At 37.9% G+C, this 24,884-nt stretch overlaps 2 protein-coding genes across 12 annotated transcripts in view; one reads left to right on the top strand and one right to left on the bottom strand.

The window, feature by feature from the left end:
• Positions 1 to 5,197, bottom strand: part of LOC118280685 (uncharacterized) — a 33,871-nt gene extending 28,674 nt beyond the window's left edge. For all 4 annotated transcript variants that reach the window (XM_050699376.1, XM_050699375.1, XM_050699374.1 and 1 more), the window contains exon 1: positions 5,043 to 5,197. In XM_050699376.1, the coding sequence (XP_050555333.1) occupies positions 5,043 to 5,129 (87 nt within the window). In that variant the 5' untranslated portion in view covers positions 5,130 to 5,197. The remainder of the gene's footprint in view (positions 1 to 5,042) is intronic.
• Positions 5,198 to 6,375: 1,178 nt separating this feature from the next.
• The window catches only part of LOC118280628 (rho GTPase-activating protein 190), a 44,129-nt gene continuing 25,620 nt past the window's right edge, over positions 6,376 to 24,884 (top strand). For 3 of the 8 annotated variants that reach the window (XM_050699378.1, XM_050699383.1, XM_050699384.1), the window contains exons 1-12: positions 6,376 to 6,493; positions 6,956 to 7,158; positions 17,672 to 17,784; positions 19,295 to 19,439; positions 20,232 to 20,434; positions 21,024 to 21,266; positions 21,763 to 21,863; positions 22,200 to 22,287; positions 22,511 to 22,638; positions 23,161 to 23,323; positions 23,852 to 23,961; positions 24,369 to 24,555. In XM_050699378.1, the coding sequence (XP_050555335.1) occupies positions 7,095 to 7,158; positions 17,672 to 17,784; positions 19,295 to 19,439; positions 20,232 to 20,434; positions 21,024 to 21,266; positions 21,763 to 21,863; positions 22,200 to 22,287; positions 22,511 to 22,638; positions 23,161 to 23,323; positions 23,852 to 23,961; positions 24,369 to 24,555 (1,545 nt within the window). In that variant the 5' untranslated portion in view covers positions 6,376 to 6,493; positions 6,956 to 7,094. The remainder of the gene's footprint in view (positions 6,494 to 6,955; positions 7,159 to 17,671; positions 17,785 to 19,294; positions 19,440 to 20,231; positions 20,435 to 21,023; positions 21,267 to 21,762; positions 21,864 to 22,199; positions 22,288 to 22,510; positions 22,639 to 23,160; positions 23,324 to 23,851; positions 23,962 to 24,368; positions 24,556 to 24,884) is intronic. The other 5 variants (XM_050699377.1, XM_050699382.1, XM_050699380.1 and 2 more) reach the window with 4 other exon arrangements.

Raw genomic sequence — 24,884 nt, forward strand, 5'->3', positions numbered from 1 at the left:
TAAGAATTAAATGTTTGTTGACGATTTATTGAAAGCTACAGATATTTTAACGCATTTTCGCGTTTTCTCATCGAAATTATCATTTGTAGTAATAGCAATATTAATCAATAGAAATAAGTAAAGATTAGGCCATTTTTTTTAGTCGGGAAAATCGTCCTATACCTTCTCCCGCCTTGAGCGAGGCGAGAGGAAGTGTCAGAGTCTTAATGACTAAAACCCAGCACGTTCCTACTCCTGCTTTTCGAGCCGGAGCTCCTGTAACCCGCTAGGCAGTCCTCAGCTCGGGATCTTTCCCAGCTTAAGCTTCCTTTAGCCATTACTAAGTAAACAGCCAAGTCTCTAAGTCCATACCACCCATTGGGTATTGTAACACCCACTTTCCACTAGTTAAGTTCTAAAAGACCCACATGAAAACTGATGGAATGAAATAAATTCGGCGTACAAACGTATAACATTAACCATCAGATAATCTGATAGTTAATGGATAATATTAAAAATTGTTTGTTGAATCTGACATATCTCAAGTATTTGATTGTATTTTGATAAATAATAATTAGATAAGATTTTATTGGAGAAAACTAATCTTTCGAATTAACAGTACTAACAGTTAAGTTTACTTAATGTGTTTTCAATGCGATCAATCATTTATCATTGGAGCCATTTAATATAAGTGATAAATAGAAGAAATCATTGAATAGAACTCTTTATATTACCTAAGAAACTAAACCCAGCGACACAAGTCTTCGTACGACTATGTCCTGCACTAAAACCACTTCAATCGCGACTAGTAAACTAAATATATTTAACATTATCAACAGCCTGTGACAGTCCACTGCTAGTGACTATGAGCTATGAACCGCATGAAAGGGGTTGGCATCTCCTGAACGCTTAAGAGGTGTTAGAGATCGTGTGACAAAGGCACACGGCTTAAAATGACGATTATAAGTAAGTGAGTAATACTATCTGTACCTGATACCGTAAACAGAGAAGACGTAGTATTAGAACTCAAAACGGGATATTTACCATGTTTTTCTAATTCTATGAGTGTTAGTGACCATGTCAGTTTAAAAACTCCTATAGAGAAGACGTATTTAACAGTTGGGAGTTTGCAATGTTGCATTGAAAGTACCTAACAAAATTAAATTGTAGTGTTTATGGACTAATGGACAAATAAAACATTTAAACGACTGTCTGCAACAATTGAAACAAATCAAGTATTTAAAGTAAAACCACAAACGATGCAAATGCAACCGAAAGCAAATAACAATTAGCATAATTTTAATTTAGTATTGATAATAATCTCCCATTCAATAAAACAATACGGTAATAAAATATCGCTATAACAGTATACTGCGAGATTTATTACCTTTTCATTTTAATATATTTGTTTTCTAGTTTGATAATTATGATCTGGAATTATGCCATAAAACCACAGGCGCTGGTTACTTAGAGAGTAACATACAGTTACTTTCTTGTCTAGATATTGCTTGTCCGGTGCCCGATATATGGCAATAGGCTCACCACCTATTACATGGGACTTCAACATAAATTGTGAAAAGTGGGTGTACAGTGGCATTACGTGTCGTAATGTACACCTCTGCCTACGCCTTCGGCGATTAAAGGCGTGACGATATGTTATGTTACGCAGAAAGGATTTCCCTAAATGCCGACGGGAACAAGAGAAACCTATTTGTGAATACGAAGTCGTTGGCAGAAGCTAGTCTATACTATTCCTATCCCCAAACAGGCCTGCAACGCACTTGTAACGGCTCTGGTGTTGCGGGTGTCCATGGGCAACGACGGCGATTGCTTATCATCAGGTGATCCGTCTGCTCGTATAGTCAGGGTTGAACACGCTACTTTTCGAGTACTTGCCCATAAATCGAGAAGGGCTATTGAAACGGAGTAGCATGTGACCACGCGGTAGCAGAACTTAATTAATTTCATTAATATTCCGAGTCTACTTTCAGACTCTGGATACGATTCGAAACTATTTGCCATATCAACATCTTTATTTAACAAATTTTTTACTACTTTCTCTTAATAAATTACATCAATTCATAAGAACATTCTCCTAACAATAACAAACACAACAAAGAATTTATCGAAATTAGTTCAGCTGTTCTCGAGATTTGTGCTTAGCAACACATGTGGCAACTCATTTTTATATTATATAATATGTTACACTAATCAAGACACATGTAAGGTCCTAAGTCAAGTGTGGAAAATCTGAATGAGTCATCTGTTCATACTAGTTATAAGAATTTGTTTGGCTTCCAATTTGATCCTATAGTTCAAGTTACTTTTTATTGTTTGTGTTTAGTAGGTATGTCATGTATTGTAGTGTCAATAATATTTTAAACATTATGGACATGTGTTTATTATTACAAAAAGTTGCTGTTTATGATTAGTAGTTGACATCTTAGATATTATGATGCTAATAATTATTAACTATAAAGAGTAAAGTATAGTTGCTTGTTTTCATTGACAAAACTTTGAAAATACTAGATAAATTACAAAAACTCTATTCCTACAGAATTAAAACCTACATTAATAAAATCCTTTAAAAAATGTAGGTGCAGCATATGGATATTTAATTCATTAGTAAATTACTTATTTTTGTTTGTTATAATACAAACAACCACATTAATCAGTGTTAAATGCTACAAACAATTAAATTAACTTTATTTACACACTAACATCTCAATAACTAATAATAATTAACAATACAATAATATTTATCTAGTTATAAGTACCATATTACTGTCAAGATGACATCATTCTTCTAGCCATAAAAATAAATAGGTCATATAATATTGTGTAAAGTCATATGTGTAAAATATGTAACCACAATGTTTTATTTTTTTGCAACTACAAAATAAATATAATGATTGTGTACAAATACTAGTAAATAAATCACAATTTCACAAAACATTACGCTGTTTACAATAAAACAAACAATAGTATTCTATAGCTTCTACGAAATTTTATAAGTAAAATAATGTGTGTGTAAATAAATATAAACAAAAATTTGCTATAATTTTGCTATTCACAAAACAAATCTGAATACAGTAATAAATCCTTCACTACACACCTTAAACATAAATCAAATACAATACAAACAATCCAACACATTCATATAACTATTCATACCTAACTAATTAATTGTCATAGCTTACTAAAAGCATACATAAAACCCACTAGAGACCTGACAATAACATTCTGAATATAAGTACTAGATCTCAACTGTAACCTAAGCTTTAAGCTCAAAGTTCAGATAGTTCAACCCAAGTTCATTGACCTGTCCTTTCCCTTTACACAACAAAATAATGTTTAGAGAAAACCCAGCCAACTGTGAAATTCTGAAAAGAAATTATTATAGAACTTATTTTGTATATGAATTGGTTATTGTGTTGTATTATAATTTATTTATTGTATAAGTAGTGTGTTGTATTTGTATTTATTTACGAAAATTGGTAAAAAAAAATATTATGGCATTTTTAACATGCTTTTGCAGTAACTTCGTAATATATGACCTATTTTCAAGTGTAATAATTAATTTTAAGCATAAGATAAAGAAATTAGGAATTATCTGATAATTATAATAAAGTTTAATATTTTCATTTCCTTCAATTTGAAGTCTATAAAGAGCTACCAAACATAACTACAGCAGTTAAATTCTTCCATACTTATGTGTACATAAGACATACATGAAGAAAATAAATAAGCAAACATGAAGTGTGAAACTACATACTTCATTCTTTAACTATATTTACTGAGTGCTAACTTATCATAACTTAGGTATGACTCACAAGAATCTGCTCATAATAACATTAAGTAATAGACGGCCATCATGATAACCCAACTGATAAGGAATTTGGCAACCATTCATTGATATTTGTTTTGCCAATTTATGGAAAATCAACTTCAAACTGTATTTTATTGTCATTATGGTTGATTTCGGTTTAACAAGGGAGTAATATGAATTAGTATTAAGTTGTGATTGTCAGTAATCTTACAAAAGATTATGGTGTGCGAGAATGACTTATCGGAGTATAATAAGGTCAACGATGACAATTATTATATCATTTTAATAATACTTTTAAGAAATTTCTATTGCAATATGTAAGTCTTAGACAAGCACAGCCAAACCGATGCATTTTCTTACTTCGTACAAGATGAGTTTTACTCATTTCCGAAGGCGATTTGCTCACACTCTTTGAAGTAAATAGAAATGGACAGTATACTAAATAGTATTTCAATTTTATTTAACTATTAAAACTATTGTTGTTATGTAAATCACACACTGATTTAAATATGTTTACAATACTCAATCTCTATTTCATACAAATACATAAATTCTATTTTGACGGACTAGTATGTCCGTTGTAATAAAGTATAATTTCTTGTACTAATATTTAATATGCTTAAATTTAATATGGTCTGATGGTGAAGATGAGATGAAGACGAACTAAAAACTAGCCATATAAACAGCTGATGGGTAAAACTCACACATGCAAAGGAATGTACACGGAAATAGATCTACCATATTTATTTACTAAAATAAATATTGCAGGAGACCTACGTGACTCCTTCATGTTTTGATATGGCTGTCCGTCATCGAAGTACCTACTGATGACTACAAAGTACATACTTAATTGTTAACATCTTATAGTATTAAGGCATAACTTATGTCTAAGGGCGAAACCGTATTTTTTGTAAATAAATAAACATTATTATCACTTATTTCAGGAGATAATTGCAAGTACCATCAAAATCAACTTCCAATTTTTCACAATACATACACTTGAAACATCTATAAAAACCAACCATTTCATAGCCTTGTTACGGCTTGAATATTGTAACGAATATATTCTTCTCGCACTACATTGTGTATTTCATCAAAAATAAGGAACAGAACACCGAAATATACGAAAACAAGAGTTAAGAGAAGACAAATATGGCGGCCACTGAGAACTTCACCAGCACAACGGCGTCTGATTCTGTACGCTAATCTTGATGATTATAAGAATAAAACTCACCTTGTAAAGTTCAATGTAATATGTTTTGCCTTTTGGGCCACTTGTTTGATTACTTTTCACGTCTTTCCCATCATTTGTAGAAGTCATTTCTTACGAAAATATCGCGGGGAGACATTTATGCGCTTGTGTTTTCGTAATTGTACTGTCAAAGTCAGTGTTACTATAGAAAAATAAGGTAACTACATAAAATTTGACCAATTTACTAGCAACACTGAAAGTATGTTTCAAAAAGTTTGTTTTCTTTAGCTTCCACGTGCTTTTACAGGTAAAGCCAACCATTCACTAGCAAAGCGTTGCCTACCAAATTGTGTCTTTTCTTTAGTAATTTACAATTATTTTTACATTTCGATTTCTCAATGCTGCGTTTTGTTTTTTTAAATAGCTGTAAAGTGAGATCCACGTAGCAAAAATAGTAATAGGTTTTTCTGATTGAAATGACTGCTAGCTCGGAGTCAGGAGGTAGTATTTTCGCTTGTGACCGTCGATCTCAGCTAAATATCGAGCTCAATGGCGTGCGATTGGAGAGGCCTATGTCCAGCTGTGGACGATAAGAAAGAGGCTAATGATGATACCTATTTATAGATGTTACTATTTACTAACATAAATCCTTTTTTGATTTTAATGCCTTCTGTTACCCTTTTTATGCGAGAAGCACCCCCTAAAAGCACAGAATAATAAGTACCAAAAGTCAGAACAGTCATATTATCTAATGACAAGCAATTGGTGCCGCTCATGGACACCCATAACACCAACAAGCGCGTTGCCGTTATAGAAGGACGATTTTTCATAAATACTTTAAATCGATAAATATCCAGTAAATACGGTAAAAATATTCAGTGTATGTATTATCTAGTGTTCATTCGATTATTTACTTAGTATTTATCCATTTTGAGTATTTATCTGAAAATTCTGTAGTTGTCGGCCTTTTGGATTTGAGGATTGGGAATTTGGGGACATTGAAGTCTTGTCTGGGGAATGGAGTAATTGGGCCAGTAACCTCACTCACGCGGATAAACACGATGCAAGTGTTGTTTCATGCTGGTTTTATGTAAGACCGTGGTCTCACTTTGGCCGAGCCGGCCCATTCGTGCCAAACAAACAATGTGGGTTCCCACACTCAAACCAGCTTTCTTTTGTTCATACTCTTCGATTTGCAATGCGATACTATTATGCAATACTATAAGTTGGTTTAAAACAAGGACGTTGACAAATATTTCAATGTAGGAAAACAATATTTTAACAATATTATTTCCATTTGTTTTTACGTGATGTTTGAAAATGTCTATGAATAGGTTTGCTATACTCTATGGCAATAAATAATTTTTGAGGTTGGCAGTATTGTAGTACAAAGCAAAGCGAGTTGTGTCAAGAATTACTGCGTTTTTTACGAAAAATAATCTCAAATTACAGTAGGAAAATGTAGAATTCATTGTTCACGTAATGTTAATTAAGTATGAAATAAATTCATTGATTATATTTCCAGTTATCATCGTTATCTCAGACGTCTTCGCTAATAAAAATTGATGTGTCAAAGTGCACGGGAATAGAAGGGACGATAAATTATCACTTTTTAAGCTTAATTAGACAGTGTATTATATTTTACTAGCATTATTTTGCGATCATAATGTACAATGAAGTGTAATTGAAGGATTTTGGAGACAAGGGTGGAATAGGGCGTGTGATCCGACTTGGCACATCTGGCGAAGTGGCGACCCTTTATTACAATTTCTCTTCCTTCTCATTAATTGGCAGATTATTTATTGTTGTTTCAATATTCTAGACCTGCACATGCTTTATTTTAAAACGAAAACTTCATGCCTTGAGATTATTTTGCGTACCACGACTCTTTTTATTACTGCTTAGCTAAAAATGTTAATGTAACATAGTGTATTAATTTTCTAATAAATTTTCAGTGATTTTTAAACATTAAATGTACATATTAATTAGTTGTGTGTTTATAAGCGAACAGTCTGCTTAGTGTTGTGATGTGTGTATCAAGTGATTATAATATTTTAACATATTGTGAACCTATTGAGTGATAAAATTGTTAAAATGGCAAAGAAATCGGATAATACCGGCGGTAAGCTGGTCACAGTTTCTGTCGTCGGACTTTCTGGTAAGAATCACATTAAAAATAAAACATTATGCTCTAATATCTAACCTTTTTTATACATTTAATCAGCTATTTAGTTATAATATGTAATTTGCTAAGAAAGAAGGCTTCTCACTGGCTTACTTCTACAAAATTAGTGATAAAGTGTACACATATAATCAATTTTATTTATAAAATACTAATACATAACCCAATTCACCCCACATGTGGTAATTCAATCAAAAAAGAGCTTAGATTGGTGAGGAAACATTAATCAATTACTGTAACTTTGGTATTGTAACTCAATATAAACTACTAGAATAACAATACAATACTTAAGAACTGTACATTAATCTTTGTACAGGTTTTCTACTAATAGATACTGCAATTTCTACAGGCAATTCCTGCATTTAAATTGGTCTAAATCCCCCATCCAAGTTTCATAAATATTATCCAATAATCCAATTAGAATTGTATGTTAATTTAATAAATGAATAGTTTCTTAGGTTTGTGATGTTTCATAGTTATTACCTAACTTCAAAAAAGGAGGTTCTCAGTAGAAGGTGGTTCTATTTTTATTATAAAAAACACCTAATATTGTTTGATTAAGTTATTGTTAGATTAGCTGACAAATATTGATAAATTAATTAATAGAAAATATGTCTAATGATCCAAGTAATAATAGCAGGCTTGTCTCCCATTGGAGTGGGTAGAGACAATGAAATGCCACATCAAATGGTTCTTGAATAGTATCTCTTATACTTTAGTAAAGGCCTGTGTCACTACTTTTTTTAAATATTGTTGCCCCACACTAGGATTGAATCGGAATAGCCATTATTTACCAGATATAATATAGCATATAATTTGTATGAACTTATTAGTTATAAAAAGTAAGGAACAATATAGTTTCTTGCATTTTGTTGTCCATTCAAAACTACATTTGGAAAGAGCACCTAGCTTCACTGCAACATACAGACAGACTTAAAGTCCTATGACCCCTAGATGGGGCAGAGGGCGTCCACAGAGGTCCTCCATCTCGATCGGTCTTGAGCTTCCCGCTTCACCTCGCTCCACGTCATGCCGATGCCCGCCGCTTCCGCCACTACAGTACGTCGCCAGGTTTGCCGAGGACGGCCACGCTTCCTTTTCCCCTGGGGATTCCACTCTAATGCTTGTTTAGGAATGTGGTCGGGGCCTCTTCGGAGAGTATGGCCAATCCATCCCCACTTGCGGCGTTTTATTTGGCGATCGATGGGGCTTTCGTGGCATTTCTCCAACAGGTCAAAGTTGGAGATGGTCTCGGGCCAGTAAATACCGAGAATGCGGCGCAAACATCGGTTAACAAAGACCTGGATTTGGCGGGAGATGTCCTTTGTTACCTTCCACGTCTCGCACCCGTATAGCAGCACCGATTTGACATTGGACCCAAAGATCTTGAGCTTGATCCTTCGGGTCAGTTTTCGGGACTGCCAGACCGGTCTCAACTGCGCGAAAGTAGCTCGAGCTTTGGCGATCCGTGAGGCGATGTCCTCCTCACTTCCTCCAGTTTCCGACACGACGCTCCCGAGGTATGTGAATTTGTGGACGCGCTCCACTGCCTCTGTGCCAATCAGCAACGGTGAATTATTCTTCACGCCAGATCTTATCTCCTTGGTCTTCCGGGTATTAATTTTAAGCCCTGTTTTTGCTGCCTCCTGTCGCAAATCGTCCAACTTAGCTTGCATGTCGGCATGGGTGTGACTCAGCAGGCAAAGATCATCGGCATAGTCCAAGTCTTCTAATGTGTTGGACAGTCCCCATTCTATCCCGCGGCGCCGTTTATCTGTGATGCGAAGCATAATTCCGTCCAGGACGACCAGAAAAAGCAGAGGTGACAGAAGGCAGCCTTGGCGGACACCTGCGTGCACCGCTATGTCTTCCGAAATGAGACCGTTGTGAGTTACTCTACAGGAGTACTTTCTGTAGATACTCTCCAACAGGCGGACAATCTTCGGTGGCACTCCAATTTCCAGTAGACGAGACCAGATGCTTGGCCACTTCAACGTATCAAAGGCTTTTTCGAAGTCAACAAATGTGAGGTAAACCTCTCTCTGCCATTCTGATGCCTGTTCCAGTATGATACGAAGAGTGTTGATCTGGTCCGTACACGAGCGGCTCGATCGGAAACCAGCCTGTTCCCTGCGGAGGAGAGGGTCCACTGCCTTTACCAGTCTATCCAGGATGATCTTGCAGAAAACCTTAGCAGGAATCGAGAGCAATGTGATGCCTCTCCAGTTGTCACACATACTAAGGTCTCCTTTCTTAGGTACTGTAATAACAAGGCCTTTATTCCAGTCATCCGGCAGCTCCTCCGAAATCCAAATTTTCTCAATTAGAGGCGTCAGAACATCGACAGCGGAAGGTAAGTCTGCTTGTAGCATCTCCGTGGTGATAAGGTCGAGTCCTGGTGCTTTGCCTGTCTTCATAGAATGGATTGCTTTTGCCACTTCCAAGGCTGAAGGTGGATCTACATTAATATCGAGCAGCCGTGGTGGTGGGGAGTTAAAATGAAGTTCGCCAGGTGTAGATGTCGTAGGTAACCGGAAGACCTCTACAAAGTGTTGATGCCAACGTGCCAGCTGCCCCTCCGGTGTCACAATGAGTTGCCCATCTTTATCTTTCAGCGGCTTTTTCTCCTGGACTTACTGCCACCTGCCAAGGACTTTGTAGCATTATATAGCTCCTTTAAGTCACCTGTGTTCGCAGCGTGTTGAGCGCGATCTGCAATACCGTCAGCCCACTGCCTTCTATCCCTGCGGGTACTGCGATAGATCTCTTTTCGTTTTTGACGGTATTGCACGTTAAGTTCGGCTCGAACAGCGTCATCATGAGCTTCGAGGCGTCTCAGGTGAAGTCTCCGTCTGTCTTCTATAAGGTCCCATGTACGTTGCGACATCCAGTCCTCCTTTGAGTGAGTGCTCTTACGCCCTAAAACGATGGAGCTGGTCTCTGTATAGGCCACTTTGATCCGATTCCACTCCTCGTCCAATGAGTCAGTAGCCGTGTCGAGTGTGGCAAAACGATTGCGCAACTCAAGTTGGAATGATTTGCGCGTATCTGGATCGTTTAATTTGCCCACCTCAAACCTCCTCCCAACCTTGCCAGCTCCTCCAGCTACGCGGGCCACCGCGACCTTAAGCCGGACTTCAGCAACAACCAGGTGGTGATCGCTGTCAATATCGGCTCCCCTACGGTTGCGGACATCTAGCAATGAAGAGCGCCATTTGGAGCTGATGGCTAGGTGGTCGATTTGGTTCTTCGTGGTGCCATCGGGTGAATTCCACGTGTATTTGTGGTGGTCGCCATGAATAAATAATGTCCCTCCGATGGTTAGATCATGGTTCTGGCAAAACTCGATAAATCGCTCACCATTCTCATTACACACCCCAAGTCCGTGTGTACCCATATGCCGCGTGCGGTTAGTGTTGTCGCTGCCAACCTTTGCGTTTAGGTCCCCCATGACGACGACAATGTCCTGCTTCTTTATTTTCTTGATGGTAGCATTCAGAGCATTGTAGAAGTCATCTTTGGTATCCTCTGTTGCTGCATTAGTTGGGGCATAGCACTGGATGATTGAAATTTTGCGGACGTTTGAATTAAATCGAGCGTATATGATCCGGTCCGAGATCGGTTTCCAATCCAAAAGGCTTTTCCTTGCTGCATTTGAAAGTAGGAACCCTACTCCATGCTCGCGCACCTCTTCCTCACTCTCTTTACCTGAATACAGCAAGGTCAAACCCCCAGATGTTCTCAGGTCCCCGAAACCATTTCTTCTGACTTCACTCAGTCCGAGTATCTGCAGATTGTATCTAAGCATCACTGCTTCTGCCTGGGCTAGTCTGCTGTCATCGACAAGCGTTCGCACATTCCAAAAAGCAATTCGTGTCCGTTTTTTCATGCCAAAGGTCGTTGGTAAGTGATCGGTCCGGTTTATCTCTGTTTCAGTTACATTAATCAATAATTGTCTGGCAAGCAGGTTATTAGCCCATTGTGTCTTAATCCGCTAGCGCGGCTGCCGCTTCAGAGCCTGTGGATATGATCGGTATTGTGTCGGGTTTCCTCCCTAGTGAATCGATTTTGTTTTAAGGCGCAGAATACTCGCCTTGCGCCCTGCATCCGTTAGCTCAGCTGCAACTCGAGGTGGCGGTCGCGCGGCGGCGCGGTTGCAGCAGGTCCCAGGGAGGACGGCGAGGACGTGGATGACGCGGACTGGCTAGGGCTCTGCTTGTTACGGTACTCCGCCACGAGTACAGCAGAAGGCATCTTGGCATTTTATAGGCAATGCTGATCTCACTAACAGCGATTCCCACCAAACCTTACCCTAGCTTCCCCCCATACAGACAGACTGATGGATAATTCAATTTTGACATTTCAAAAGTGTCTAATAAGGATTAATTGAAATGCTTTGACTTTATATAAGAATGCTGAAATAGGTCCTTAGTCTAAAAACCATGTCTATGTAACCATGAAACCTACCCTTAATAGTTTCTATGATCTCGCTGTCTCGCTAACTATAATTACATCATCATTGTTTGTTTGTTTATTGCTAGACATCTGTTCTCTGATAACTAACAGCTGCCATTAACAGTTGTTTCAATAATGCATTCCTTTAGTTAAACATTAGATAGAAATAATGTAAAACACAATATAAAAGTACCTATAAATTAAGCAAAGATTAAATAATTAGAGGTGCAGAAAGCCTTAGCACTCAAATGATTTTGAACCTTTGGATTGGCAAATGGTACACAAAAAAATAATAAAATATGAAGAAATAATTACAGAAAATAACAAATTCTAATAGTGAAAACAATACTTAAAGTGTTAAGTAAAATCAGACATAGAAATATTGTGTAATAAAAAATAAATAAATTGAGACAACTTTCATTTTAAGATTACATTATAACTAGGTAACTAACATTCTTACATAAATAATGATTTGTTAATAATATAAGATTGCAGAACAAATTAAACATTTATACAAGAATGTTATTCTTAAATAACTAATTTGTTAATAACTTTCACTTTGCTATTACATACTTTTAGAATTCCATTTACTTACATAGCTAGGAATTCTTCAATCTTTGTTTAGTATGCTTAAAATTTTTGGAATGTCACACACATTGCATTAAAATTAGCCTTGAAAAAGATCATTATTATCTTATCTAACTATGTACTGAAGATGTTATTTGTTTGCACATACTAATGTGTGTAAGAAGCGAGTCATAGTTATGAAAAAATATCGCATAATATGGTACTTAAATGATATATTGAGGAAGGTTAACGTCTTGCATGTCGTATATATATTATTTATAAGACAACAATAGAAAACACATTGTGTCTTGTGTGGATCCGCATTCCGGCACAAAAAATGTTAAATACTGTCTAAGGTTTTGGATAAGTTCCCTATAAATATATGTCTGAATTTTTAGAGCAATCTACGACTTTATCTGTAGCTCAATAATATTAACCCATTGCAATAAAAATAAATAGATTTTTTTAGACTTCTAGAAGAGCAACATTACTACTCATATTTCATTTATTAATCTCTTATAAACCAACTTTTATCAATAGCCAAACACTTGAGACTAAATATGCTTGTAAGAACTGTATGTAACTATCATATTTGATGCAATAAATTAATTTGAATTTGAATAGTGTTAGTTAAATAATATGTTTAAGCCTATCTAAGCATACATTTCTCAATATTATTTATAAAATAGGATACTTTCCAACCTTAATAATTTAATTAGACATTGCTCGGAAATAGTCTCAATTGTAACCCTGTCTTCCACTAACAAGACACACTTCAATACAGTGTTTATGCTCTAAAGTTTATTATTAACTTTATCAAGACAAGTATGAGTGTGAGATAAATCTAAGTACCTCTACATACAGTAAGTAGGTGGTAATTTGCATATAAACATAATATTATCACTTTGTATGTTATTATGACAGGTGGTCTATCTTATCTTCTGTCTGTTATGTTATGTATTTACACTGCAGATACTCACACAGATAAGGTTCAGAGTTATGAATGAATATGCTCAAATTAATGAACATAATGTGGGTGATAATGGTTACCACCTATTTTTTTTTTAAATTAACTAATCATTGCCCCACACTAAGATTTTCTCCTGTGTCTTGGGTGTGTTTACAAACATACAATTTCAAACCCTGACCCCAAACAACAATTTATGGATCACACAAAGAGTTGCTCCATGCGGAAATCGAACCCGCTACAAGTTCTACGGCAGCCTGTTACCCAGCCACCGCCTCAACCGTGCAGTCTATTAACCGTGTTCAGTATTTTAACATACTAGGCAGTTTTGTCATTAGAATTAATAGAATTAGGAACTAAATAAGGTTGTTATTTAACAGCTAACTACTTAGTACAATATTTAACCACTGACGATCCAATCCAAGTTTCGGCAGTGACACTTGCGACCTGTCATTTTTCACGCCAAGCCTGCCACAACCTTTTTTTTGTACCGCGATGGAAATCCTCATGGACTTCCCTCGACGTGGGGATGACGGGGACCGGACTCTTGCCGGCTAAAACCACCGCGGTATTCCTTCGCTGCCTGTGGCCGTGATCCAGGCTGCCCACGCGGATTCACCGCACCCGGTAGGCTTCAACCTACCGCTACGTTTGCGGCAGGTTCCGCCATGTTAGCGGCCCTGTGAGGCTGCTTCCCTTCCTCGAGTGGCGCGCGTGGAACATTACGCTAACGCCTACTCTCGCCTATATAGCGGACGTTTGACTCCTCCAGTCAGTCGCCCGCAGACCTATCCTATGGAGGTCGTAGATCGAAGCCTGCCACAACCTCCCAAAACCGTTGTAACTCCTGTAAGCCAAGGTCTACAGTACAGACAATAATGCATTCATTTCAAACCTATTGTGACAAAATGATAACCTCCTTTTCTTTAAGTCGGATAATAAATGTGACATTAATTTCTTATTCTAAGATTGTAATAACAGGATATTGCAAAACGCCGCCATATTGTTTTTAATTGGGCCTGAACTTGTTCTCATAACTGTCCTCGGCCCAGGCGTAATAATGAAACAATTGCTGTGCATTTTATTTATGTAATGCAGTTGTCAATGAACGAGCAATTTATAATCCGGTTTTAGCTCTGTGCAATACGTATGACGTCATAGCTATGTTTACAGTTCTGAAACAATGAGACAATATTTTATTTTGTAAATATGCTACCTCCTGTTGCTACAGGGCGTTCTGTTATGTCCTAAAAGGTAGACAGAGGAGTAGGACTTGCCTTAAAACCTTTTGTTCCTTGTGGAGTTAGTTTTGTCGATAATAGCTTTTTTTTAAACGTTGTCCCACACTAGGATTTTCTCCTGTATCTTCGGTGCATTTACAAACATTCAAGTTCACATAGTTACACATGACACTCAGAACCGAAACAACAAGTTGCACCGTTCGGCAATCGAAGAACTGTCAGGCCATATAGTTATCTACTGCTAATTTAAGGTTGAAACTCCATCATTAGAATGTAATGTAACTAGTTAACTAAATGTTTAGTTTCGATTTTCTCAATAAAGATATGCAGTCCGAAACCAAATTTATGAAAAGTATATTACGTGTTATAGACCTATGTTACACCATTGAGCTAGGCAAAGACAGGCAATGGACCGCCATGATGACACGCTTCTGGCGTACCTAGTACTTACCTAGTACCTTAAAGACCTCAGTCGATGAGCCTGCATCGATTATTGAATGTAGCTCCACGGTTATAATTATGTTACCTGCAACGTTTCGCGGGTTCGATTCCCGCACGAAACAACTCTCTGTGATCCACAGATTGTTGTTCCGGGTCTGGGCGTGATGTGTATGTGAACTTTTATGTTTGTAAACGCACCTACGACACAGGAGAAAATCCAAATGCGGGGCAACGTTTTTTTACTAAAAAATAATTGTTGAATGTAGATGAAACGAAATAAATCAATGACAATAGATTTAAAAAAGAAACCAGTGAAAAGTCTCACGTATAAATGTAAATATTATTTACCCATGTCTATATTATGATCGGGATGTTACATTACGTAGTTATAGCGTGAAGAATCGTCCGGTCTACACAATACTTGCGACTCTTTTAAAGTTACCATTGAAAGTATTAGCGTAAGTGATTGTCAATAGTCGGTTGTCCACTAGTAACAAGTTGCTCTATTGTTGTATTGTTATCTCTAGAATACTTCCTGTTATATTATATTATCAAGCGTAGGTGTTAGATTGTTTGTTTCGTTGGGAGAAAGTTGATAACATTTTGTCATACGGATGATGGTTGCATCGTGTTTTAAAAGTCAATACAATCACGATGTAACGCGTTAACGTTTATAAACATGTTTATATAACTGTGATAATATAGTGGAGGTTTGGACTTAGAAGTTTGTTAGCGAACATAGTAACTAGGTTCGGGGGGATCCCGAACCTAGTGGTTGAACTTTTTTTTTAACGTTGACAAGTCTGCGTTTGGCCACCAACCCGCTTACTGCCAGGACGGTGAAGCGAAGATGTGGCCGAAGATGGAGCACACAGACTTAGAAACTACCTATTCACTCTGACCTTGAAAAGACCCGGGTAAAACTATTGCGATCGTTCTTTATTCCTTCATGTAGAAGTCACTACATTCCGTGAATTAGTGACGTAGGATTCTACCTTATTAGTTGAGAAAAGGCCATCCAAATGAAAATAATAACTATAATGAACTATAAATAAGTGTCGGAGAGCCATGCTTCGGCACGAATGGGCTGCTCGACCGGAGTTATACCACGGCCTTACAAAAAACCTACGTGAAACAACCCTTGCGTGTGTTTCGTTGTGTGAGTTGAGGTTACCGGAGCTCGGAGGTCCAACTATCATCCTTACCAATCTATCATCCAACAACCCTTAAATTACTATCTCCGAAAAGGCCGGCAACGTACTTCTAACGTCTCTGATTTTTCGGGTGTCCATGAGCGTTTTGCACATTCTTGCCATCAGATGATCCGTCTGCTCGGTTACTGGCTTATATAGTTACCTTTAAAATAAAGAACTATCTAAGTATCATAAACTACTGTTGAATATTAATTTATCCTTAATTCAGTTTTATCTAAAGAAATGACCATACTAGAAATCGAATAAGGGCACGGGATGACGTTGATGTTTTTGTAGGTTAATTGACTCATTGTAATATTTATTAGCATTAAATACTGTTACGTGGTAAATAAGTAAAATGTCATTACTTGCGTAAGGTCTTGACATTCTAGGGTCAGTCATTATGTGGGACAAAAAACTTGGTAATGTTTACCTCGGTAAGCCGAGTGCTTGTAAGCGCGACTTTCGCTAAGAAACTGTGAATTGTCAACATATCCGCCCACTATGTAGTTGACATCGTTCATTCATAGGGCTTTCTAATAACATGCCACTAGAATTAGCTCTTTGCTCATAACTATCGGCAATTTACCAACTGGAGGGCGCTCTATGCTATTTTTGCCCTAATATTATTAACTAGACAAAGATAAAGATAATTTATTTGCATAAAATAAACATGTGTTATACATACAGAAAGCATACCAGATGTTATTGTCTAAATCAGTGTCTATATTACATGTATTGCCCTTAGGGACATACAAAATAGTACACATTCAATATTTAACAATTTGTTTAGTGCCATAATTGATACATAAAAAAATAATTTATTAAGTCTAGGCATCATTACAATGTTGATGGTAGAATAGATTTACATTTGTCACCAGTTTGCCATCCCTACTCTTCCCGTTGTAATTAAGTCTGCTAAGGAAGTACACATTAACAGAAATTGAGCACCAGCATTCTATGATAGGCTTGAAGCTTTTATATTGGCAAACCCTCGCAATACCCAAGCAGTGGACGATATCCGCAAGGTGGCCGGTAGTGGTTGCATGCGTAGAGCTGAAGATCGAGGCTCAATGGCGTGCCATTGGAGAGGCCTATGTCCTGCAGTGGACTGTCGATCACGGACTGTTGATGTTATATACTTATTGAGTTGATGTTGTATATCATTACTATGACCTCTGAGTTTGTTTCGGCATTTCTTCACAGAGTAGTCCGATAGGAAATGCCGGCCTCATCTAGTTATTTAATAGATTGACCTGTAAAAGAGTTACATTGTAACAACGCTTGCGTTGTGTTTCGTTGTGTGAGTGAGGTTACCGGAGGCCCAATTCCTCCTTCCCAATCTTCCCAATCCCCGATTCCCGAACAACAACCCTTAAATTCCTAACCCCCAAAAAGCCGGCAACGCACTTGTAACGCCTCTGGTGTTTCAAGTGCCTATAGGCGGCGGTAATTGCTTACCATCAGGTAATCCGTCTGATCGACTACCGACATGTCCCATAAAAAAAAAGCTGAAGATCGAGCTCAGTGTTGTGCCATTGGAGAGGCCTATGTCCAGCAGTGGACTGTCGATCACAGACTGTTGATGTTACCTATATAGTTATTAATTTTCCCATCTTCCCCAGGTACTGAGAAGGAGAAAGGGCAGCTCGGAGTCGGCAAGTCTTGCCTCTGCAACAGATTCGTCCGTACACACGCCGATGATTACAACGTTGATCACATCTGCGTGTTGAGTCAGGTAAATAACTAGTCATTATCTCATTGCGTCATCGCACAAGGCCTTAGGACTAAATAACTAAGACTAATAGGATTTTAAAAGGTAATTGAATCGGTGGATATGATAATATTGTTGATTGTTATGTTAGTGTGTTTTTGAAAGGAATTTGTCGTGATGTTTGCAAAAATCGTAGTTATTAAGCCATGCATGTCTGTATAGGATAAAGTGTGCATGGATGGATACGCCATACTATAAGAACCAAAGGGATGGGCAGAGTTTACACCTGCTTTTCACCAGATTTGTTATGAATCTGTATAAAGTATCGTAGTTTTGATTCCTGAAGACAACTATTCTTGTACCAAATAATACCAATCATTAACCCTTTTGAGAGTTTTATAATGGTGACAAATTTAAAACATGTTTGCACGTATCATTAAGAGGATACTAAACATTACTGTCTCGTTGGCCGAGTGGTTGCTAGTGCGACTGCAGGACAAGGGGTCTCGAGATCGATTCCCGGGTCGGGCGAAGTATTGCTGGACTTTTTCGGTAAAAAATTCTCAGTAGTAGCACGGAGTTTGGAAATGTGTATTTCGTGCCATATTGTGCCCCTCTGCCTTACCCTTAGGGGATAAAAGGCGTGTCGATAAGATACTATACTAAACATTACCAGCTAACATATAAAAAACAACATAATTATAACACCAAACATATATCAGTTTCTTCATAAATATTAACTTTTACATCATTGTGGGGTACTTCGACCCTCAAGTAGAAATTTGACACTCCAATGCACGATGACACGTGACCAGTCAATCGGATAATTTAAAAAAAAACACGCTTTATAAATATACGTCTACGTCCAAAGAGTATAGTAGAGTCTCTGTATCGTTTTTTTAGTTGTTTGCGCTTGTTTTTATTCTAAGGGAGTAGACTGTGGGATGCAATGTTTTTGTATTCATTATATCATATGAGTCTCGTGATAAATAAACAATATAGTCATGTATATAATATGACATAGAGTTTATACAAATATAAACTGTATGTCAGGTACATTTAAATATCTTATTGTCGTTAGGAGTAAGTCTATTACTAACATATTTACAACACCACCTTTGGAAACATATTGTTTTTCTTTATAAAGACTAGCAATACCTATACGAGTAAGCCTTGCAGTCTCTCTTTCAGCTGTGGTTAAAATACAGAAATTGATATTTAGAAAGTCCTTTAAAAAATCTACGTCACGCGTGTCTCGCATTAGGGCAAGCAAAGACAATGTAACACCAAATTACAAAACTTCTTTGCAAATATTCTAATGACCCGACCCGGAGTTGCGGACTAGAAAATCAGGATTACTTCCTAATTAAGAGTCTGACACTCCCTCTAGCCTCAACCAAGGCGGGTATTACTTTGGATGATTTAAAACCTCAAAAAAGGACTCCAATTACTAATAAAAATGACACCCACCTAAGACACCTCATAAGCTTAGCTTGTTCCCAAAATAACCCTTTATATCTCTTCTCTCTTGCAGTCGGACTTCAGCGGGCGCGTGGTGAACAACGACCACTTTCTGTACTGGGGCAGCGTCTCCAAGGAGAATGATGACCAGGAGTACAGGTTCGAGATCGTCGAGCAGACCGAGTTTGTGGACGATGCTTGTTTTCAGCCGTTTAAAGGTGAGATTTGAGTTTAACGATCCTAAAAATGACTATAAAGCCGCCTTTGTGCACTATCATTTTATGGATGTTAACCTAAGCTTCATTTATTTAAAGGTGTACAATAAAGGTTATTTATTATTATAAAGGTACGCGTCCACGCGTATGCATCACACATCGTCTTGTATAGAAACTCATACAACTGCGTCCACTGATCCGCATCATCAGCAATGCGTACTGATGACGTCATACGGAATGCGTACGATGCGGGCCTGTGGACGCTTACCTTTAACCTCTTGTCCGCCGGTATATGAGACTCAATAGAAAACATTATTGTGTCGTGTGGATTTACATTAATACCAGGGGTTCAATGACGTATTTCGGGCAAAATGGCACATACCTATTATGTACTTATGTAACACCAAGTCTTCAGTTTTGATTGAACCCGAAATTATTGCTAACAATTTCTTGCATATCATTAGAACTTAAAACGGGATATTTACCGTTCACATTCATCCGTGATCATGGCGCTTGCAACAGTGCCGAAATATCGAAAACTCTCAAAAACTCCAAACATGATAAATATCCCGTTTTAAGTTCTAATGATATTGTAGTGATCCACTACATATTTTATGTTTGTAGCTTACTAGTGCCCATGTCAGTTTAAAAATTTATAATTTCTTGCATTGTAATAACTACTTGGTCCAATTCGAGAAATACAACCGATATCATCATTAATGCAGTCGGGGCACTCACTACAACTTAAGTTCATTCAACCATCAAGGCATTATTTAAACCACAATTTTCTTTCAGTCGGCAAAACTGAGACGTACGTAAAGAGATGCGTCGCCACAAAGCTTCAGTCTGCTGAAAAACTGATGTACGTGTGTAAGAACCAGTTGGGGATTGAGAAGGAGTATGATCAGAGACTGATGCCTGATGGGAAACTGTCTGTGGACGGTTTCCTGTGTGTCTATGATGTCAGTCTCGTGCCTGGACGGACTTGGGAGAAGCAGGTGAGATTTGGAACTTAAATACTTAGTAATAAAAGGATCAGGGTGCTTTTCTACCAGAGGTGAGAGGTATGTTATGAAGATGTAATAGCTAAGCTGTGAAAGTATGTGACCGTTTCCACTGATACTAAGCTGTGCGAGGAAGATGCGCTGTTCGAGTATGCGATGTATTGATAGTAGGGAAGCCATCCAAAGCACGCATCTTTCGATATAAAAAAACATAGTTGAGTTCGTTTTCACCAGTGGTAAGCCATGTGTATCAATGAATATGATTGGTAGAAGCCAAGCGCATCCACAGTAACGTATCATCGTACATCCCTGGTGGAAAAGCACCCTAAGCCATGTAGCCATAGAGTAGATTACTTTTGTCACTACCCAGTCAACTAAAGGACTACATATTTTTAACAAAGACTAAGTAGCAGCTCTCTTAGGCAAACCTAATTCCTTTAAAATGCGATATTCAACCCGCTTGCCAAGTATAGAGATTATAACAAATCCCCCTTTGTAGAGACGGTTTATAGTCTTGCAGAGGACTCCATGCCATGGGTAACTCGATTAACTATAAGATGTTCAATAATACAATTACTTACAGAACGAAGTCCTGGCAGCAATACTCCAGAACATTCTAAAGCTCAAGAAACCAGTGGTTCTGGTGACATCGAAGAATGATGAGGCGTGCGAGCAGGGAGTCAGGGAGGCTGAGAGGCTGGTGCAGCGCAAGGAGTTTAAAGGCAGCATCCCCATCGTGGAGACATCCAGCCACGATAATGTGAACGTGGACCATGCGTTCTTCCTGCTTGCTCAGATGATTGACAAGTCTAAGGCTAGGATTAAGGTAGGTCTTATACCTAAGTCTTAGAAGTAAGTCTTACATCCAGAGTTTGTGAAACATCATATGATGATTTCTTAGAAATTAATTTGAAGAGTTTGTGAAACGTTACAAACTCTAGATAGGCACAGCTACTTTCTACGAAAATAATATCGGTAAGATTGGGTTTCTTTGACCTTAGGGGGTAACTTTGGCCCACATTATACATATAACCAATTAGAGTCCAGAACAAAGCATATATTAGTTTTTCATTGGTCTAAAAGTTTGGGTCTAAGTTACGTCGAAGAAGAAGTTACGATCGTAATCGTTACGTTGGACATTTATCGGCTGATGTTATTTTAAAGTTTCAAATAATTTTTGCTCTACTCGCGTTATTTGAATTAGATACATCGGTGAGGCGATTTTTCAACAGTTATATATGAAAATTATTTTGTATCAACTTATTATACCTATTTCATCAATTGACTTTATAATCAATTAATAAGTTTTGGTATCTCCACAGGTGGCGAACTACGCAGAGGCTTTACGAATAAGAAGAGAGACGCTAGACTTTGTCACCGAAGCCTTCACCCAGCTCATTAGGATGCATGTGCAAGATCATAAGTAAGTTATTGCCAATGTTATATGAAACTTTAATGTGTTTATGATAAGGTTGAGTTCTTTGGAACATTTGTTTATGGCTTTTTTACAAGCTTTGTTAAGTAAAACGAAAAGTGACAATGCAAATTGTGCTACTACGTATTTCCATTAATATTTCTCATCTGTTTATGCCATAAGTATTGTGTGCCAAGCCCAAGATTCCGTCGTGTTAATACTGAGAATTATGAAATAGAAAACCCTAATAATACTTTGTGCGACTTTAAGACGTCTTTTTGACAGCCGTGGTTCCGACCAACGACTATTTCTTTCAATCTGTTTTAATATTAATCTTGTTCACAGGGAGATGTGGTCGGCAGCTAGCAAGAGATTGTGTCACTACCCGGAGTGGGTCAAGTTTGTCCAGCAGTTTGGAAACGATGGGACACAAGTAAGTGCTTCTTAGATATTAATTTGAAATATTGTTACAGTCATACATGATAATATTTTTTTCATAAAACTGAAGTTTATAGCCACGGAAAAAATGCTTGTTCTAATGATAGTTGTTGATTTGTGTATCATAATTACCATCATATCAGCGAAAGGATTCTGCTGTCGGCAGCTGTTTACAAGTTAACACTTTTTTGACACCTATTATACCTATTTTCTTTTAGGTCGTGTTCCGTCGTCACATTCGAAGACTGAAGGAGGAGCGCTCAGCCAAGAAACTCCGCAAGCAACTAGCCAAGCTTCCACAAGTACTGTCTAGAATGCAGCTACCCACTGAAGACTTGCAGGAGAAGTGAGTATTCAGAAGTTCATGTCCATTATATTGCAATGAAATTATTTTAGAATTAAAAGATTAACGAATGCTGGCGTAATATTTTTACCTATTAATTATGAATATAAAAACATTTTAGGGCCTTTGTACGTCTTGCAAATTATCTAGCTGTGTAATGACGGCTATCGAAGATTTGATCATATTTAACAGAGACCGGGTAACAACGTTCTTTAATAAACACTTGACTCTTAGAACTGCGATATCCAATCTGCTTGCCAAGCATTGAGACCATTTACCGGGGCTCCAACTCGAAAAGCAGGAGTAGAAACGGGGTGGTTTTTAGTCAGTAAGAGTCTGACACTCCCTCTCGCCTCGCCCAAGGCGGGAGAAGTCATCGGATGATATCTCGGCGCAATTTTTTTTTCTGAGGCCTTAGAAAAATGGCGTACCCTTCTTTGCAGATGAGGTCCATGTCCATAGTGCAGCAGTGGAGTCTTATGAGTTTAAAAATGAAAATTCTAACAATTTTATTTATGTTTGTAGCGACTGGCCGATGGTAGTCCGTCAGCTGCGCAGTCACCGCGACTTCTCCGTGTACTTCAGCGAGGGTCGGCACCAGGACTCCGGCTCCGAGTCTGGCTCTGAGCTGGACAGTCCACTCGCTATTGATACCACGCTACGGGTTGGTGAGCGAGCTAGATACCAGGTGAGGAATATTCTCTAGCAAGTTTGCCGTAACTTTAAATTTCAAAGAAAGAGGTAAGTGTACTAGACTACCATCTGATAGTGTCGCTATTTACTCCCCGTAAGGCGTAGAGATATCCGGAGCTGCAGACTATCTAGCGGGTTATTGGGGCTCCGGGTTCGAAGAACCTCAGAAGGAACGGGGTGGTTTTTAGTCAGTAAGAGTCTGACTCTCACCCTAGGCGGGAGAAGTAATTGGATGATTTCCGCTACGCCAAAAAATAAAAACAGTAAAGATATGCAGTGAATGTACGATATAACATCCACTTTTGGGCATAGTTGGTATAATAACCCTGGGTGACTCAACTGAAGTGCATACTGCAACATAATATGCACTCATAAGATAAAAGAGAATATTAATAAAACAGGTATTACATAGAACTTAATTATAAGGAGTTTCTCGTCTCATATAATTTTTTTTCTATTTAGAATACTTTAAATGAATAATCACATAATCAATTGATTTAATATTACTTTATCTTCTTAACAGACTTTGGGACAATCGCAGAAGATTCCTTACGAGATCCTGGAGTCGAATGAGGCAGCGGCCGTCTTCAAGACGTTCCTGCATGAAGCGCAGGAGGAACATCGGAACTATGAGTGAGTTTCCAAATAACCAACGTTTTTTACTGTAGCATATACTCCGGAATAGTGATATACATACCTAATGAAACATTTAATATTTACTTATAAGGATTAAAGACTTCATTCATCGTTCATAGATAATAGTTGTCTTAGATAATAGTTGAGTGGATATGCAAGTGTGATTACAGTAAATAAACTCTCTTTTCTATAGACTAATACAACTAATTTAGAGTTTAGTGTGATAGATACCTACTACGTCTGTTGAAAAATAATAATTATTCGTGAATAACACATTTTTAGATCATACTACGATCTTTGAAACAAATCTTAACTCAGTATTTAAAACCTTGAACGCTGTTATAGTCATTGGGTAACTGTATTACTTAATTTTTGTATAAAATGAAAACTTCCCTCTCTCTCAGATGGTGCCAACAATTCAAGCGTCTTCTAGAAGAGACAGGCTACGTGACTCCTGGCAAGCAGTTGTCGGAGGTCCGCGTGCTACTGATGGGGCGCGAGTGTTACGAGGCACTCGCTGAGGACCAGCAGCAGAGGGTCTACGACCAGCATCAGAGGCAGATACAGCGGCGGGCTAAGGATAACTTCCAGGTAATTGACGCTTTCTTATGGTACATGGTAAACGAGCAGATGGATCTGATGGTAAGCAATCGGCGCTACCTATGGACATTAGCAACATCAGAAGTGTTACAATTGGCCTAACTACCACCCTTCCTAATTTTCCTCCGCGTCCCACAAACCTTAAATACCTAACTACCAAAGGAGCGGTAACGCACTTGTAACAGCCTCTGGTGTTTCGGGTGTCCATGGGCGGCGGCGATTGCATTAAACAGGTGATGCCAACAGCTCGTTTTTGCTTATACTATACTGTGTTTGTCATCTGGCCTTCGTCTGAGGTATATAAGACAACGAATACACAT

Source organism: Spodoptera frugiperda, chromosome 16 (genome assembly GCF_023101765.2).
Source record: "Spodoptera frugiperda isolate SF20-4 chromosome 16, AGI-APGP_CSIRO_Sfru_2.0, whole genome shotgun sequence".
NCBI lineage: Eukaryota > Metazoa > Arthropoda > Insecta > Lepidoptera > Noctuidae > Spodoptera > Spodoptera frugiperda.